This window comes from Battus philenor, unplaced genomic scaffold (genome assembly GCF_028537555.1).
Source record: "Battus philenor isolate CCGP_79_NKW_IND1 unplaced genomic scaffold, ilBatPhil1.0.hap1 SCAF_11, whole genome shotgun sequence".
NCBI lineage: Eukaryota > Metazoa > Arthropoda > Insecta > Lepidoptera > Papilionidae > Battus > Battus philenor.
The window spans coordinates 12,120,145-12,140,876 of NW_027181673.1; the positions used below are offsets into that span (position 1 = coordinate 12,120,145).

The 20,732-nt window shown below is 33.0% G+C and overlaps 2 protein-coding genes across 2 annotated transcripts; one reads left to right on the forward strand and one right to left on the reverse strand.

Annotated features, from left to right (window-relative positions):
• Positions 1-5,646: 5,646 nt before the first annotated feature.
• Positions 5,647-15,361, forward strand: LOC137932295 (ionotropic receptor 75a-like). Its single transcript, XM_068775904.1, has 7 exons — positions 5,647-5,792; positions 6,938-7,102; positions 8,346-8,563; positions 10,132-10,340; positions 12,030-12,180; positions 14,427-14,538; positions 15,139-15,361. The coding sequence occupies exons 1-7, from the start codon at positions 5,647-5,649 to the stop codon at positions 15,359-15,361; spliced, it is 1,224 nt and encodes a 407-aa protein (XP_068632005.1).
• Positions 15,362-16,675: 1,314 nt separating this feature from the next.
• LOC137932306 (phospholipase A1-like) lies at positions 16,676-20,143 on the reverse strand. Its single transcript, XM_068775913.1, has 6 exons — positions 20,134-20,143; positions 19,887-20,045; positions 18,619-18,993; positions 17,605-17,847; positions 17,314-17,436; positions 16,676-16,836 (listed from the first exon to the last, which is right to left on the reverse strand). The coding sequence occupies exons 1-6, from the start codon at positions 20,141-20,143 to the stop codon at positions 16,676-16,678; spliced, it is 1,071 nt and encodes a 356-aa protein (XP_068632014.1).
• Between the last annotated feature and the right edge of the window lie 589 nt (positions 20,144-20,732).

The window sequence follows — 20,732 nt, forward strand, 5'->3', positions numbered from 1 at the left end:
ATCTTGTTGAAATCAGGCCGTGATATAGGGTTCAAAATTATGTAGTTGTGAAAAAAAACATTATCTAAAATTTTGATTCGCAGAATGTGCGACTCCATATTAACTAGAAAGCGTTAATCATGGTTTGGATTTTTTTTAAATAATAGAATTTTTTTAAAGCGTACATAGATGGATATAAATATATCAAAGTAGCTACAATCGTTCTGAACGCGTTCTGTTCTGAGAAGAATCCACACCAACTCCAACCCAGTTAGGTTTACTAACATAAATGTCCCTTAAACAGTAGAGTAATTGATTCCCGGGTAATACTATATTATATATATGTCACGTATATTACAAGTTGATGTATTAGATCCTTAATTCAACCTTGTTTTAATCAAATCGTTTTCTTTTAGTGCTTCAGTCACTATATCATTACATACTAAAATTAAATTGTTGTTATTATCATAATAAATATGTGTAATTAAGCGCTCAACGGCTAAATGCAGTCAGAAATATCTGGATCACATAGAAATCCGTGTGCCTGAAATAAGTGCGCGACTCAATTTTTTTTTAAATTACGTAATAATGTTACTTATTTCAGATGCAAATTACTTATGACAGGATTTGCTTTCACGTGACACGGGACCAAGTCATTTAGAAAAATATATATATATTTTTCTTCTGCCACTTCTTAATCACACGACAGTGACATTTACTCATTTTTATTCCCCTTAATTCTCAAAATTATTTTATTATTTTAGCTTTATATTTAAGCATTAACATTAATTTAGCATTAACTTAGTGGTGATGTATTTATTATGTACATATGTCCAAATAATATAAATAAATATTATGAAATTAATGTCAAATAGTAGCCTTTTGTGAGATAATGGGCTCAAGTAATACGATTTCTATTTTGTATATTTCTTCGACTTATGAGCTTAGCTAAGTGTAATTATGACCGAGAGCTGAGGCTTTTATCTGTTAACTAGCTATGCCTGTGAATTCATCCGCGTGGTTTTTAATGAAAAGGTTAAATAGTTCATTAATTTTTTTTCGTTAAAGAATTTTTCTAAAATTAAAGTAGCCTAATTTATTCTTTATTACATTAGCTACCTGCCAGTATAAGTCCTGTCAAAATCGGTTGAGCTATTTCAGAGATTAGCCGAAACAAACAAACGAGTGACTAAATATATAAATAGAATATAACAAAATAAATGTAATTTAATGAAAATTAAAAAACAAAGAATTAAAGAGATGTGTATAATTATTTACTAATATTTAACTTTGTTTTGATAAATAGCCTAATCGTAATAAAATTTTTCTTTTTTTTTCTAACTTTTGCTTTTTATACTTTAACAATAAATGTTTCATCTTATTACGTTAATACGATCAATGATAGATATTGATATTTTTCTCTCGTCTGTCGTATCTATGTAGGCGTTAGTCCTCACCTGATCTAAACCTGGATAATAAGATAAGAATCAATGTCTGTCAATATTAATGTAAATTTTTTTGTTTAAAATAAATTTTCAGTAACTTGTTTTATTTTTGGCTGGAGTTTTCATACTTCAGTAAGATAATTCTGTTATTATATCTCAGTTATATTCTTCTTATAGATTTAAAATGTTTGATTGAAACGGCATCCAGCCTCCTTCAACGACATTCACAACTTTATGTAAGGAACTCCTAAGCCGCGCTTGTTGGTCCCCTGTATTCACTGTATAACATTAAGAACCCAGCAGCTATTAGTTCTGCTATGTGGCCTGCCCACTTGCAATTCAATGTACCAATTCATACTTCTGCGTTGGTTACTTTTCTTCGACTTCGGATGTCCTCATTCCTCGATCTCTTCCACAATCTAATAAAGGAATGTTAAATATAGCCTTCATGGCATAATGAGCTACTGTAAGCTTGCTAATAAGGCTCAAAATGAAAGATCACATTTCTGTGACGTAATTCTTGATACATCAAGGTCTTGTATGAGGATTCGAAAATCTTATGACTTTTTTATCACGTTTAACTCCCTATTTATTTTTTCATTTATTTAAGCCTTTTTCACACCATAGACAGTAAATAATGAATAAAATCTAAAAAACAGAAATAGTTCATAAGGTAAAACAGGCGGTTTTATCGCTCAAGGCGATCCCTATCAGACAACCTCTACAAATTAATAAACATACCTATATAAATATAAACACAAATATAAACATACATCTATATATATACACATGTATATATATAAATAGATATACATGCATACATATATATATATATATATATATATATATACATCGGAAAGGTACCTACGTAGAATTTAGAATCAAACTATACCACACGTTTACTAAAGGTTTTGTACACAAAAGAAACAACATCTAAGTTATGTGCGTATAAAGAATCTCAGTCTAATAATATCTTTATCTGTAAGACTTTGTACATTGCTAATTGTTACCGACACTCTGAAATGACTGCCAAATAGATTTAATTAATTTAATAGTAACTTTTTGTTTAATTTATAACAGTTTATTGAACATTGATAATTCGGCACAGGTTTTGAATTTTCTTATAATATTATTTTTAAATATGATTCTATTACGTAAACTTTCGTGATTGGAGAGTAAAATATTTTTAACGACGGTTATCAGGCTTCATGGCTTGTGATATACTAAACAGTTTTGTAGAGTTTACGTAAAGCCAATTTATATTTCCATTTATTTTGTTTGCTGTTTTGGTAAATTTGACGAAATATGCTTTGTTTCGATAAAAGTGACCATGAAAATAATTCGTCTCTGTTTATTGTGGGATCTTCTGAAATCAGGACGCGTTTTAAATCCTTGAAGTTTTAAGATATAGGGTGTTTATAGAGAGGAGTTAAATCTGATTCTAGTTTCAATCCAATTGGGCTCTTCTGACATTATTTGCTTACAATATACTTTCGGTCGCAACCTTGCCATTGGTACTTCATTATTGGTTTCGCAATGGCTACCTTCTGATAGGCACTTTGTTTTGGCTAGCTCATGATTGTTTTTTTTTTTCGATAATGGTTACTTCTTTGTTGTCTCCACTGGCGACCGCTCACCGCACGAAAAAACGAGTGCGATGCTCAAAAATCAAGCACAACTTTCCCCACCGTCCGCTATGTAAACGTCTCCAGACGCCGCCGCCGCGAACAGCGTGGGCGACCCGAGGTAGGATCGGTAACCTTTCTTAGATTGCCGAGTGGTCCACGCTGCCCTCCACACTTAACTCCTCAGCACACGATTAGCAACACTGCCTCGATCAGACTTAAGCGCGCTCGACGCGAGTTCTGCTGGCCGGCTGGGTCGCGCGAGGTTTGTGTCCTCTTGTGCCTCGCTGTTACTGCCTCGCGGCTACTGCCTCGCTGTTACTTCCTCATCCTCCAACTGAGTGCTTAATGCAGGTTCGAAAGCCCGAATCCCCCGAATCCTTTAGTTCTATATAGTTCACGGACCCCTCCGTTCCGTGAACTCGATTTCCATGAAGCTGTAAAAGCCGTAAGGCTAACAGCAAAAATATCTCAGAGACAATAGACGATACTTCCTGAGTAGTAATTCATAATTATTACCTGGATCACCTCGCTGTGGATACTTTATACCACCATTACGCTATTGCATTTACGAAGTGCATATCAATTAATAATACTAAGCTTAATAATGTCCAAGAATTTACTCATCAACTCCACCCGATGCGGTTTTGTTCGTTACAAAGTTATTGGTTTGAGTAAAGCATTAATAATAAAATAATACCTAAAACTAGATGAGAAATTAGGTGTCATCATTATCATCATATCAGCCGGTAGACGCCCACTGCAAGGCCTCTCTTAAAAATCTCCACAATGACCGATCTTGCACTGCCTATATCCAGCGACATCCTATGACTTTGACTAAGTCGGTATCATCTACCCACGTTAATCTAATCAATTCGTGGTCGCCAATGGAGAGCTTTTCGGCTCTAGCGACAGTCAGTTGCACGAACGATATGCCCCGCCACTTCAGATGAACAAAGAATCAACGTCAGTATCCTAAGAGTTTCCTTATTTATGATTTAATGTCGCAGTGAAGCTCTGAGCATCTCTCTCTTTCTTGCTCTCAGATTATTAGTTGCTAACTCTATAAGAACGATTTTAAATTATACGTTCCGCGAAACAATATTGGGAAACCAACGAAAGCCTTATAAAATGTTTAAGTTAAGCCATATCGGCAATCGTACAAGTATTGGTTAATCGTAAAGCAAAGAGAAACTCTTTCGAAAAGTTCAAAGATGTTTCGAAACAAAACTTGTATATCACAATCAACATCGGTCGTTTAAAAAGTTATTTTCATCTGCACTTTTCAGTCTTCGCAATTTGAAACTTTCAAATTATTACGAAAGCTTCGAGAGGGCTCGATTTCGCTTTTGAAAGCTACGAAGTTGTCGTCAATTGTTTGGTTTTTGTTATTAATTGTGTTTATAATTAATAATTTATGTATATGAATTTATAAATTACATGCCATAATAAGATAAATATTTTTAAGATAGGTCATAGGACATTGAAAAAATTACCTTCGCTAGTTTTGGTGTACATGTTTAGGGAGGTGGATTGGTCACAGGTGTTAAAGTTTTAGAGTTTTTTTATTTAGCGTGTAGGGTACTCTATCTAAAATCAATGGTTTCAGAAATAATAAATAACAAAATATTAATTAAGTAAGAAAAAGGGTTTAGAAAATTCGGATTACTACATATATTTATTATTTATTATTGGTCACTAACAATAATTAAACTTAATTTGTTTATTTTAATATTACTATCTGTTCCAGTAAATTATGTGATTAATTAATATTGTTAAGTTCTTATTTACATTTATTAATTAATAAATGGAACGTATATAAGAATAATCGCTTTATATAGAAAGTCTGACAATAGATTTAAAAGCTTTCAATCTTTTTCAGGCTTTCATTCTTTTTCAATCAACGTCAATTTAAAGAAGGCATTAACTTTTAAATAGATTCTGAATTAAAAATTGAAAAAAGTAATAATTTCCCACTAGTTTTCTGTGTATGTCGTTGATATTTTATATTAAGGATGCCTTCTCATTAAATCAAGTATTTATGTTTGCGTTACATGATTTTCTTTTTAGAGATATAGTATTAAAAAAGCAATAGTAATATTAGTGAAAGCTTTACTTGCATTGTGGATTTATTTCCCCGATACCAAAAATCAACAATTCACGTTTTCACTAATTGTCTGCAATCGCATCCTTTCGAATATGTTTTGACTTTAAAGTGGTATATGAATATATATCTAAACGATAATATTGAAAGGTCCTTGAATATTCGTTGTTAAAACCATCGAATGTTTGATTTTCATTACTGTAAACGTTGTTTATATCAATCAGTCTTACATACGATGTGTTTGCTTGCCATTAACTATGTTATTCGACCGAAGTCTTTAAAAATTTATCCATTTAGTATGTAGTCCGTTAACCGTATTGTAAGAATATTTTTCGCTTGAAAAACATTACTTCATTCGCGCGACTTTTAAATTAAAACAATTTAAAAAATACATGTTAGAAATGCAATAAAAAAATATGACAAAATTAAAAAAAAAAGTTTGAAAAAGATCGTTAAAATATATCTCGTTAATAATATATTTAATTAGTTAAAAATGAACGAAACATTTAAAGTTGCAACTCTTTTTAACTGTTACTATGTGGATGAAGTAGAAATAATTCATCAATTCGACCCAGTGTGGAGACAGAATGCTCTAAGTTGCAGAGTTCTTCTTACGCTTCAACAAATGTTTAACTTCAAGTAAGTTATTATTGTTAACAGATATTTATTTTGCTTCATCTGTGTAACATTTAAAAATAATTTTATATAGTATCTTAAAAGTAATATGTAATGTTATATCTATATATTAGTATGTCTTTTACGAAGATAGTCTTATAGATTGATTTACAATTGCAAATCGCAGATTTGAAGAAAGCACTATGAATATAGCACATGACAACATGAACACGTAGATAGTCGGAAGTCACTGGATGCAGGCCCTCTTCCTTTGGTCCTATTGTAAATCTATGGGGAAGGTCTATGCCCAGCTGTGGACGTGATACAACTGAAATGATGGTGATAATATTACCGTCTTGTAATTCACGTTATTGAATTTATTATTGTAGTAATTTTTGATAAATAGGTAATTTTGAGAAAAGAAGGAGAGCCTCAAAATAGGTTGCTTGTTTGTGGAAAATAAATGACGATACATTGATGGCATAAGAAAGGATCATCTCGTCGACCAATGAAGACGTTGTTATGCTGTTAAGTGATAAGAAGATTATTCGAACGGCGATGAATTGGAAGTGGTTTATCTTCACCGAAATTAATTTAGTTGTCTTTGTTCATCAGTCGGTGACATCCTATTAGAAATATTTCTTCTAGGGTTATTTGAAGACTGTATTCGCTACAACGTGGTGGTCCACCATAGTAATTTGAAAGATCGCGTTCTCTAATGAAATACACCCATGTTTACCGCAAACCTTTCCTCTTTCAGCCCTTAGACGCCCATAGCAAGGTATGAGCCTCTGCCATTGATTTCTTTGGGGGGATATACTATAATCGCCGCACTTGGCAAACGAGTCGGCGAACGCAGTGTGGTACGCAGAGAACACTGCTGCCTATCCTTTGGAAACTTGTTTATGAGCAGGGGTCATACTATACAATTAAGGCATAAAGTGTGATTATATATGAGATACCTCAGAACCAGACCACATACCTTTGTTAAGTTTAATTATCTTAATAATAATTATAGAAAACACATTATGATCATAATAAGAAATATGGATTTGTTACTTACTTCCATATGTACGAGAAATATTAAAATTGATTCGTCATCACATATTAAGGTTGGAGATGATAATTAGTTACCTTCGATTGAATTATTAAGTATACAAATTTTTCAGTATTACATTCATGACACAAGAACTAAACCGGAGTGCGACAATTGACAGAGAAATCAACTTCTATCCGCAAGTGAACGGTACAAGCGATATTTACCTCAAGTTAATGGCCGTAACTAACGAATTGCTAAACCACGCGACTCCAATAGAAGCCGTATTTGTTTGGAGGTAATTTTGTTTTCATTTACTAACTAGCTTGTTCGTCAGACTTTGTGCTGCCGGAAGTGGCCGTGCCGAATTGGCTTGTCGAATTTCAATAGAAACAAAGAAAACGAATTAATACAGAGCGATCAACTTATTTATTGATTAAAATTGAAATAAATATAACATATTCTATTATTGATAAATGCAGACCGAAGTTACAAAGTAAATTTTCAGCAAGCAAACTAGCATATGTGTTGATTCAGTAGTTTTTTTTAAAGAATTTTCTAATTCTTTCTTTTTTTTTTCGATATTAAATTTCTTCGGAATATTTTGAAACTCATGAAAAATTACGATTAAATCAATTAGGTTATTCTCAAGTTATGGTATTATCAAGGGAAACGAGGATTCATTTTTATCGTATTAATTATTAATTTTGTCTAGCGGTTTGTTTCATCACGTTTTTGGGCACGCACGCTATTTCGTTTCAATGCGAATTACACAACTACCACCGTTCAATCACTCAACACGTGTTTCACCTCCCCACGAGGCATCTTCAGGAGTTATGTTACACCGATTAGTGCTAAACATAGAGTCTCTGTATTTGGCACTAATCGGTGTGGCACTGTTTGCCGCATGCGCATTTATCAGCGAGCTGGCGGGCGGAGCACTTTGTTGCACAACTATCACTGCATGTGCGGAAGTGGCTAAATATTGGTCCTTTTCTTACTTAGGATGGACTTCCGTAAAATAACACCTGATTCCATTAAATGTTCTAATTTCGTATTAAAATATTTTTTTTTAATTTTGTATACTTTTCTAATCTTTCTCCTTTGTCTTTTCACAATTTCTTTTTCTCTTTTCTTACATCCCACACTTTTTCTTGTATTCATTTCTTTCTAATCTTTTACACACATCACCCTTTTTCTCTCATCTATATTCCTAGTAGCATTAGGTTTTTCAAAACATCTTTTATTGTGTTTTCTTTAATAATAATTTCAATTTAAAATTAAGCTTTTTTATTGTCACTTTTATATATTTATTTATTTATGTAGAATTTTTTTCTTTTGTTTATTTTGTAGCAAACTACCCGACCGGTTTGTTGTTGTTTGTTATTGACGGTCTACTGCACTGTCTGTAAATTCTGAGAAATGTAGGACGACACTCATCGTCTGCCACGAGGGAGGCGATACTCTCTTTATCTATTTTTCTTACCCATTTCCTAGAGATAAAGGCGGAGTCCTCAAAACACAAATAAATTATGTTCCAGATTTGGTTTCATACTTCGTCGTGAGTACCTAGCCTTGATGCGTCCGTACTACAGCCTTCCGTTCGCGAAATCCGTGTGGATCTGCATTGCAGGCATGATCGTTTTGGTGACTCTCATTTTCTACATTGTTCGAAGATGGGAGAAACGTTTGAACGGACATTTAGAGTGTAATTTTATTTACGAATTTTATACTACCATCGGGGTCGTTTGCCAGCACTGTAAGTATATTTAAACCAAAAAAAAAATTTTATACATACAAAATGATTGCAGATAAGTGTAAAATCATCAAATGGGTGAACGGTATAGCTCATTTGTAAAGATTTTACTTTTTTTCGTAAAGGCATGTGCCTGGCTAATTACTTCTGCCAGGGACAGATAGAAAACAAATATTAATTTATTACATAGCAATTCTAATTTCAAAAGCGCTGCTTCTTACCGTATAATTATTGTTATTTATTATTTTAGAAACAATTGATTTTTGGATAAAGTGTATCATACTTAATAGCAAACGAGCAATACATTCACCTAAGTTTGTACACCTGGAACAATTAAACTTGTCAATTTACTTAATACAATACGAAGATTAGACTTATAAAATAAAATACAAAAATACATTGTTCATCTTCATAATCAAAATTAATACAGCCATAGGACGTCCACAGGACATAGTCCCTGTTCCATAATATAACCTGAAGGCTCCAGCGGCCATTCGTTCTATGCGCTATTAATACGGTGTTATTGTGCATTAATTATAATCAATCAAAGGTTTTTTTGTAAATTAATAATAATATCATCTAAATGTTCTTTATTTACTACAACAATCCATGCGACAGTCCAATGCGACGTAGAAGGTTAATAAATTTCTTCAAAAGTATAATTTTAGAAATTCCTTCACGTACCGCCCGGTTGAGGAGCACGTCAGCCATTAAAATATAAAAATAAAAGGGAACTAACTACGTAGAAGTGAAATAATTTTTAAGGGCTCTACGACGAAGTTTAAAAAGTAGACAAAGCTTACAAGCTTTTTTGACAATGCATGGCTGTAAAAAAAGTCTGAGTCTAAAAGTCTGAGTTAGTCAGGTATTCAGGGTTTGTTTATCATCATACCACAGAACGACCGCAGCTGGACATAAGCCTCCATAGATTTTTTTATAGGATCGGTTGAAAGAGGCTTGCATTGAGAATCTTTCGACGACTTAACAAGGTTGCCAAGGTTGTCAATCCAACTTTCGGGAGGAAATCCTTCGCTGCGCTTACCGGTTTGTGGTACTGGGCACTATATAACTGATTTACTGCCATTTTAACTTGTCAAACCACGGAGCGGAAGGGCTTCGTAAAAAGGCACATGGTCACCTAGAGAGCAATGAAGAGGGATATATTTGGGGTTTTGTTGCGAGATCGAATAATAAGTACCAAGACCGAGGTAACCTTAAGAATTGCTCGTCTAAAATGGCAGTGGCCGGGGTACATCGCTCGTGCAACCGATGATGGTAGAGTCCGGAAGATCTTGTGGCGACCACGAGGCGGTAGACGAAGTGTGGGCAGGCTCATCACAAGGTGGACGAAAGTTGCGGGCAGCGTAGAACCAGTCATGATGGCGATCTTAACGGGTGGCCTGTGCCTTGCAGTGAGCGTCTATCAACTGAAAAGATCGATTCCTTTCGTTTCTCTACAGATATCCTCATTCCTGATTACATCTGGTAGAGAAATCTCGAATATAGACCACTTCATTGGCTCGTAGAACAACAATGAACTTGCCTTGACTTTAATTATTTAACAATTTCAGTTCTTCCAGTATCATCCGATCTATGGTCCCAAAGAATGGCGTATTTTTTCTTCGTTATCTTTGCATTCATAACTTATTCGTACTACACCTCTAACCTTCTTTCCTACATTGTTACCGACAAAGAGGGCAGAATGGATTTAAGGGCGCTGGTTTACAGTGATTACGAATTGAAAATTTTGGAAAACATGAAGTTAGCTACCGAGAGAAGAGTAAGTAGTATGTCTAGCTTTTTATAATACGATTTTGTTTAATATCGTCGAGCATTGAATTCAACGAATCTGCAAAGTTCTGAACGGTCCAAAAATGAGAAGATGTAAATAAGTAAAGTATTTTCACGAACTTATTCGAGAAAGAAGCAACAGTAGCTTCAAAATTTATGAATATTTTATTCTATTAAGTTTTGACAGGAAATCTATGACGGAATAAAATATGAGATATGTATCACAGCTAATTAGATTTTTTTCTTTAAAAGTAACAGATTATTGTAAAATCTATGCAGCCTAATGTGACAATTATGTAAAGCCGATATTAAATTATCTCCAAACTTGCTGTCCCGACAAATTTTGTACTGAAAATAATAATTCCAATAGAATATAATAACGAACGTAACACTTTTTAAAGTGACCATTTTATTAATTAAGAGTGAAATAAATTAATAAAATTTTTGATTAATTTTATTTCAGAACCACTGAGTAAAGCTTTTTATATTTATTCATTTAGTTTTTGGTTTGGTAGTAAATAAGTTAAAAGTATTAGATAGAGTACGGCCTTCCGGAAATCAAATTTATTATTTTTATTACATCACAACGTCAACAGTATCATGGTCTCAAATGAGATTAAAAAATAAATAAAATGGACATAGACACACAAAAATGTACCAAAAGCTCTGTGACCATAGTTTTATGACATATTATTATTCCAAAAATTAAATTCACTTTAACATGCTGATAACCTGTTTTGACTATATAAGTATATTAAATATAATTTAGAGATTAACCTTTCCCAGGAAGTCTTACATTCAAGCTGTGAAATAATAGCTAAAACATCATCACCATACAAGTCATAAAGGACCATAGCTGAACAGCCAGCTAGGTTACCCGTACCAATTGAAAAAAAACCTGCATTGAACGTTTTTTAGCGGCCTAAATTCCTAATATACTATCTCTTCTTGAGCGATGAGACCGTAATTTACTATTGTAGATAGATTTGATTCTCAATGCGTAACTAACACAATTTTGTGAATTGTTGTAAACTTTTTGTGTGTGAGCAATGTCAATAAGATTACCTGACAGATGTTGTTGTGGGCTCTTCTCAAAACTGAATGCGTTTGGATACCTAGTACATTTATTTTAGTCGCGTGATTTTATTATAGAAAAACTCCTTTTGATGCTATTTCCTGGCAAATTGTAATCATTTGGCATTTTTTAAATAACATACACTGCGATCACTATAAATAATTACAACTGTTTAATAATTCGTATAAGGAATGTTTAGAAGCGGAGAAAAAAGTTTAATTCTAATTCAAAACATCTTTATTAGCATTTATGTGCACATTTGAATTATTGATTGTTTTAACATTAAATAGTAAGCTACCATCGGCATGGTACGCATATCTGCTGGAAAGGGACGGTTATAAACAACAGCGACTCTTTTAAATGCTCTTTAACAATTTGATGTGTACATTATAATATTAATAATGTAAATTAGTCATAAAACAAGTTCCACACATTTCCGCACATCGAAAAGAAACTTGAATCACCTAGGATTAAAAATACGGGCAATGCCTATCTGTACTAGGATATCAGAATCAATGTAGCAGGTATAATTTAAAGGGTTAAGACTCTATGAATGTATCCGTTACACTACAAGCCAAACGGCTATTTTATTTTGCTCTACAGGTGAATTCTGCTGATAGGAAGCTTACTTTAATCGAGAAACGGTTATCGCGTTCAAAAGCAATTAACATATCAGCGGGCTTGGAGGATGTTCGTACTAAGAAAACGGCTTTATTGTGTGACTATCCTACAGTTTATTCTACGATTGCGAGAAGTTAGTTTGTGTGACATTTGTATGTAAAATTTATTTATTAATATACATTTCTTTCACATTGTTTAATGTCAAACTTAATGCGTTAGAAGCATTATTTACTAGATAATTTAGTGCTGCAGAGATAACAAGTAAAATGATGACAAAATTCATGATAGAAAAATAATACGCCCGCTCTGCGAATATATTGAAATGCCTTTCCACTCACATTTTACGATAGAATTTCATAAATTCCGTTCTTAGCTGAAATATAAATAGCATAAATAATATTTTTACCTTATTTCAAGTATCTAAGCCTTAAAGTTCTAAAGATTTTGTGATGAGTCAGTACATGTATAGGTGGAAATCTTTTAAGTAGATAAACACTACATCGATTATCTAATTGCATTCGATATGTGAGCTCGCGTAGTGCGTTAGCGCATACTCTTTATCTGAGAAATGGTTTTAGTCCCAGCGATGGTATGAATAGAGGGCTATTACTATATATAAACTACTCAAAACAAAATAGGGCCCACCGCAACTTTGTCTCTAATCGTGTTTATAAATAACTCATATACTAATCATTGACAAAATGAAGCACTACCACTTCTAGCACACATGTTTATTAGTTCATTATGATGTTTTAAAAGTAAACTTTCTTGTTAATTTCAAGTGGGTAGACAAAAAAGGAAAGTCCTTAAATTTATCCATTTCTTAAATTTTCAATCGTTTGTGTTCTCAGTCTTGCTTTAAGCGCAATACTTTGATCACACTTTGTTTAGCTGTGTTTTTTTCGTTTCGGCATTATTCCCGATTACAATGCCAGGTTCTCGTTGTCATATGGATGTGGAAACTTCGACAAGGGCAGTTCTTTTGCTTCAAGAGGGAGAATCGCAAAGATCGGTTGCATCTCGCCTTGGTGCGTCACGGCGAGCTATTCGAAATGTATGGGAGCAGTTACAGGAGACAGGTAGATTGGCTAGAAGACCTGGATCAGGAAGGATTCGAGCCACAACTGCTCAAGAAGACCGGTACATTCGATTGACTGCGCGCCGGGACCGCACGACAACCGCCCGGACCTTGCAATCCCGGCTAAGGCAATCTACTGGCACACGCGTTAGTGGTCAAACCATTCGGAATCGACTCCACGAGGACGGGCAACATTCTAGGATGCGTGTTATTCGTTTAAAATTAACAAGGGCTTACCGGGCAACACGTTTGAGGTTTGCGCGTTAGCATTTGGACTGGACCATGGACAATTGGAGGACAGTACTCTTTTCAGATGAGTGTAAAGTTAAGTTTTTTAGCGATGACAGACGTGTACGTGTGAGGAAAAGAGAAGGAGAACGTTTTACTGAACCATGCATGCACGGTACTGATCGTTTTGGGGGCCCGAGTGTGATGATATGGGGCGGTATAAGCTTGTTAGGCAAAACAGAGCTGGTGATCTTGAACGAAGGGACGGTCACTGCAGCCAGTTACGTTGAGCAAGTAATCTGACCTTATGTCATCCCATTTTCACAAAGAGTAGGTGATAATTTTGTGTTTATGCAAGACAACGCTCGTGCGCATACAGCTAGGGTCATTCAGAGGGCACGTTCTGATGCCAATATCTCGGTTTTACCTTGGCCAGCAATGAGTCCCGATCTCAACCCGATTGAGCATTTATGGGATTCATTGAAAAGAAGTCTTAAAGAGATCCATAGCCACGTTAACAGCCAACAGGACCTCATAAGCGCGATGAAACTCTATTGGGAACGAATACTTGACCAAAATATTACTCATCTGATTGAGAGTGTTCCAGATAGGCTCAAAGAGTGCATACGGAGCAAAGGAGGTCCTACTCGATACTAAAGAAAAGCTCCCGGCAAGTTTATTAAAAACAAACAGTGACTATTAAAGTTTTTATTGACAGTCTACTTAGTGCTCATTTTCTCTAAAAATGTGTATTTGAGTGTATTGCGATAAAATTAAACAATTCAAACGTTATTTTGTGTTTACTTAATGTGTAAAACCCTAATTCAACATCGACTAATTGTAAAAATTTAATATTCATGTATGCACATAAATTAAGGGGCAAAATGATGGTGGGCCCTATTTTGTTTTGAGTAGTATATTTACACACACAAATGCGTATAAATATACACATATGTGTGTATGTATATATAGTATACAACTTAGCTCCAATTCTTGAAGAAAACGCGTGCTAATGTATGCTGATGTAAATGTTCATGTTTATAGCTAAAATATTTTATTGTACGTGATTTCAGCGTTTGAAAATGAAGAAATTTGTGAACTAGAAGAAGTGGATATATTCTCCAATATAAAGATGTATTTACATGCCGGAAAACATTTTCGATACACTGAAAAATTTAAAATTGGGTTAGTTTCTTTCTTTCACAAGAAATATTATATATTTACAATTTTCTCTTAATTTCTCTTGAAAAGATTACATTGTATTTATTGAAGAGAAATTGCACTAAAATTTGTGCACTAGAGAATTAGTTGCTAATGCTAATTGATCAAAATATGATAATCGTAAAGTTGTAAATTTCCTTTCAGTAAACTTTTATTTATTTGGTATTTATTTATGAAAATGACAACCAGTACAATAAATAACCTCATTAATCAAATAATATTAATACTAATCAAAATCTAATATCTGATGTTTGCGTATTGGTGACCATACGATCATACCGTAAAGAAGTAACATAAGTCTTTCATATATAAACTATAGCATCATATTTCATATATAGCTATTATATCATATATGGCGTATTTAACAAGCATTGGAAATTTGTATACTAGATGGCAGAAGGTTGTTAATCACGAAGGTGAATATATTGTTGATAAGAAATAAAAACTTATTAAATATGTAGTCGTGTGATTTTAACTTAAAAAAGCGACATTATTCCCCGGTCTCTGTAATACTTTAGTTATTATTTAATATTTAGATAATTATACATGTGTTAACCTTTTCAGAACTCTAAGATTGAGAGAGGCTGGTATTATCAAACGACTGATATCAATTGATGGTTTCTCTCCACTGAGCTGCGATACCAACGTCTTTTACATTCGTTCCCAGTTCGAGCATATTGTAGCACCGCTACTAATTATTATTGTGTTATACATTTTCGCCTGTGTTATATTGATTGGTGAAATTTTGTTTTATGAAAATTATAAATTATGGCCTTATGTAAATTAGCTTGTTAATTGATCGACTTAGTTGTAATACAATATTAATTAATAATATATTATATCTAATACAATATGTTTTAGGACTCTCGTTATTTTCGTCTTAAGTAGCTAAATCCAAACGGTAGAAGTTGGTTAGAAACAGCGTCCCTCAAGGTTAAATATTAAGTCCGTCTTTATTCCTCGTTTGTTTGCGTCGTAAATTATCGTAATTTGCTTTACCTTGCAAGAGAGATTATTTGTAGATGATACATCCATAATTTTTAAAACTAAAAATTTTCAAGTTATAATAACATATTATGCAGACAATTCTCTTTCTAAAGTTGCACTGTGGTCACAAATATAGACGGTTTGCGGATGGCAAAGGAAAGCTTATTTTTACGTATTTTTACGTATATTATTACGTATTTTATCCATCGTAGGCGAAGGAAATTAAAACCAGTTGTGATCTATCTCGTATATATCATAGATACGTACAAACTAGCTCGAAAAATATGATCAAATAATCGATGCCTGTATGCGTGGTTGGTGGTCCGTGTTCCTATATACTCTTACTTACTTATATAGGACGATCGATGTAAAAGCTTTAAAGGGTTGAAAGCATATGCCATTTGAAAACAAAAAGCCTTAAAGTTTGTATGCCTTTTACCTATCAACCTGTAGAGTATGTATTATTTTTTCTTTCTTTACTTTATGCAATTATGTATATATTGTCTAGCGTGTACAATAAGGAGTGTAATAATAAACTGTGATAGGATTGGAAAAGAAAGTCTGCAGACACAGATAATTAATTTCAATATGTATTAATCCGAGTTACAACTACGCTTTTTCTTAGTATATTATATCTATGTCATAAATTATTTCTGAAACCATTTTACGTAGGGTGTACTATATATATATATATATATATATATATATATATATATATATATATATATATATATATATATATATATATATATATTTATATATAGTATTATATATTCATGGGCAGTAATAAGTTACACACTTACCTTTTAAAAGCTTTCACATCTGTAACCAATCATCCTGTATAACTTTTAACATTTGTTAAGCCTTTCCTTCTCCGATACAATAAAAAAATTACTTGAATTATTCAAATGAATTATTTGTTTTGTTCCAATTTCAAAAGCATCATTTTTGTGGGAAAATCCCTTACTTTCTTAGGTCAGTATCATGTCTTATGTGTAGGTGACATGATATTAGTTGTACAGAAGAATAGGTATTTGATTTTTCTTAATTTAAAAATATTCAAATGAATTCTTTGCTTTGATCTATTTTATTAATAAACTTACAAACTTATTATCTACGCACTACCGGCAGCACCGAGGCCATAAGGTGAGGTGGAACTAGTGGTAAGATAATATGAGCCTGCGCTTCCTTCTCCGGCCCGAAATCCCATAAAGGTTACTTCGTTTTTCACACACTTTCCTTCACTAAACATCGTCCAGTTGCTACATTTTCGAGCTGAAATTAATAATTTTCACTATATGAATAATACCTTAATCTCAACTTGTTTTATTTTTTTCCGTGTGAAAACAATGGTAGCGTAGTGGATTAGAACTGTGAATTAAGATCGTGGGTCGCAGGTTTGATTCTCTTAAGACGGCATAGTTTGCGAACTTTTTAATATCATCCATACTCGCAAACCTCATTTTTTCGATCGCCCTTTTTCTGCTCCTTTCAACCTTAATACATGATTTTTTAAGAGCCTTCAACGAATTTAAATGATTAATAAAACGGTTTGAATTTCATGCAAAATTATATACTTTTTGTTTAAATAACTTGCATACATGTACAAGAACTGCAACAAAAAATTGCTTATTATAATCTATCTCAAGGTAACTCTCAATGTAAACACTTAGTACAAGTTTATTAAAAATACAGTATTTAAACCCAAGTAGATCCGACGTTGAAAAATAAAAACTTAAAATTTAAACTTACCGGGAAAATGTTCTGGAAATTTTAGGGATTCTGCAAATATCTCCCACGCTCGGCTATGATCACAAGTGGACAAGAAACATCCAGGTTGGGATGATCCTCCATTCGGATAGAAGTCTTTGTGACCTGTAAAACAATGTTAAAAATAGCAAAACAAAAATTTTTATTATTGATGCTTTTAGTTACAGATGAATTCTAATTCAAGTGTTAAATGTAAAAAAGAATCTACCGTAAAGACTTTGTTTTATTTACTCAGGTTACCTCGTCTCGAAACTCTTACCTACTTGTATTTACCTACAGGTTCTTTCAGTCCTAATATGCCACCGTTGGTATGTATCACATCAACATACGCAGCGTCGTTGCGATCTAGGCGATTATCTGGACTTATGTTACTAAAGCATGGTCCAGCTGGGTCTAGCGCTATTATATGTTGAACACTTCGTCCGGTGAGCTTTTGAATTCTTTTTCCAGCTATACCTACTATATGAGCGCCCAAGCTATGACCGATTAGAATAATGTTTTTTGAATCCTGGCCATCTGAAATTAATAAAAAGTTAAAATTTTATATTATAAATATATAGATAAAAGATTTTATCCTATGTAGTGACTTTTCACGAGATCATAGGAACCATAAATCTTCAGACTAATTTAGACGAGAATTTAAAAAGGATATTCCTTTTGTCGAGTAAAGGTTAGTTAAAACAGATTTTGCTAAATTCCATCCACAAGGAGGTTGACGAAGCATTCGTAAAGTTCGTGTCGCGGATTATTTATAGTAGAAAGTTATAAACATCGTACAGAGATGGAGGATTAGCTTTATCTATTGAAAATTGTCAATAGTTGCATTAATTCTTCTTGTCTTTTCAGCTGATTATCATGGTTGAAAGTAAAAAAAATACAAACCTACCATCAAAACGTATTGGTTTTTAATAAAACGAGCTAGCAATAAGCATTAGATGCAATTATTTGACATTATTTTATTTTTTAAATATCTGTCTAATTTTAAAATATATTTAACAAACTATGAGTGGCAATGCCTCTAGCTTCTCCGATCTTTCAAATGACTTAACTTTTTAAATTGTATTCTATAGTATTGCCTTTAATTTTATTTGTGTTGTTGCTTTGTCATTGCCTAAATATTCATTAATATCACTTATTAGTAGAAATGTCACTGGATTATTATATAATTTTCTGTTAGTTTCGTAAATATTTTAAAATATAATGAAATACCGATAGTTATTTTGTACGTTTAAAGGACTACTTTTGAAATAATGAAAAAAAATTAAAGTTTCCTTTTGTGTTACTTACTTTTAATGTTTTCACTCAACAGTGATCCTAATCTTTCGCCCATAAATCGTGTGTATGTTGTCGATCGGAAATATTCATATGTTATGAATCGTCGACCGTCTAACACCAACAGATTTAAATCTTTATTCTTTAAAAGCTCCGCGGCCACCGCTTTAACCATTAGTCCGTCTGAGCTTTCCAAAAACCCGTGAGCTAATACGACGGTCATTTTTGAATTATCTATCAATTTATCTAGTAGTTCTGAACTATTTACATCGAGTTTAACGCTGCCTTTGTTCGTAACGAAGTCGATGTTGAGGTTTTCATTTACGTACGGAGCATTTTTATCTTGCATTTGAGTATAAGTTAATCCGAATAACTTTTTTATGGCCTCACCTGTTGTAAGTCATAATATTTTCATTAACATATACAACACTAATAAAAATTATTCAAAATTTTATTAAGGTCCCCGACTTTTGGCATATTCTACTTACGAACAATTCGTAATTTTTGCAAGATATTTGAGGATAATAATAACAAAAACCAAGAAAGCCTGGGACAAAAGGCTTGTATATAAGTTTATACGAATATAAATTTTGTCATATATATAAGGGAAATACTCAAAAGCATGTAATAGGTTTCTTTAACATCTTTGTGAATCATTATCATCATAATTTTAGCCAGTAGATCATCAACTGTTGGACAAAGGTCTTCAAGATCTAGAGATTTTCAACAGGAACAACAGTAAAGTAGATCCGTCCTACGCTTCGCTTGTCAGTCCGTGGTGACCTCACTAGAATTTTATGTAGACATGTTGTAGAATAAATACTTCAGGCAATATTTGTAAATTTTTTTGTAATATCTTGTTTTAAATAATCTACATTCCCACACACTTTCAGAAAGTAATAACTGAGACAGTCAAAGGTGTACCGTAATCCCATGATAGTAATTGATATAGCCCAGTGGTTTGGCAAGTTGGCGTGACAGTAGCAAGTGGTGTTTTAAGATTTTGGAACAAAAAACACGGGGCTCTAGTGTAGAACATCTCTTAACAAGGTAGATAGACGACCTTGTTAAAGTGTCTGACTATGCTGGATGCTAGTTGCATCTAACAGAACTTATTGAAAATCCATAGGCCTATAGAAGGCTATGTCCAGTAGTAGACGTCGATGACGACTGAAATGACAATGAATAATTATATATTTAAGTTAATAATATAAAATTTAAAACTGCTTATTATTGGATCAACTTCAGTATGTCTTGGCAACTTCTAAACTAATTATACTTACATCTATTCGACCCTGCTGCTATCAAAGGATGTACAGCCGCAGGTATAGCAGATTCAAATATGGATGTTAATCTAAATTTTGAAGGTTCCTGACGTTGTGACTTAGGACTATGTGCTCTAATAAAAGCTATGAACAAACACAGTAATTCTAAATTCTTAACTGAAAACAATAAAATTACTATAGGTTAATTATGGAATATTATAATTAAAGTTAATAATATTTAAAATATTATCTGAATGACACTAACCGCCAATCATTTCAACTCGCGTCAAATCGTATCACATAAAATATACTGTTGACGGTGAAACTCTTATTATATTGATAATCAGTACGACCACTAAACTGAGAACTTGGGTCAATTTTGTATTACATAGTTTATATATAAAATGCAAATTGGTTTGCACTAAATTAAATTTTATATATTTTATACAAAAAAATTATTATATATTTTATAATAATTTATAATATATTTTATTAAATAACATATGTTTCATATTATAGTTTTGTCTCAATATGACATGGTAAAAAAATCTTGTCTATTACGTGCAAATTTTTTTCCACATCTCAGCGCATGAACTTTTGAATATTTGATACAAGATCGCCCTCGGGATGTTGTAACTGCGACTGAAGTTAATAGATGGCAAAAGTGATTTCACAAGAGCGCTCTGCGAGGTTGATTTGAAAATCAATGTAGTGAAGAATGTAAGAACACAACATATAAACCCAGTTAACCTATGGGCTGAGCTGAAAAACGTGTTGAGGTTGTCGTGTTAAGACAGAGCTATATAGAGCTCTCTTGAACTTGTTTCTTCCTTGTCGTGGTAAAAGGGCTTCGACCGTGGCCCA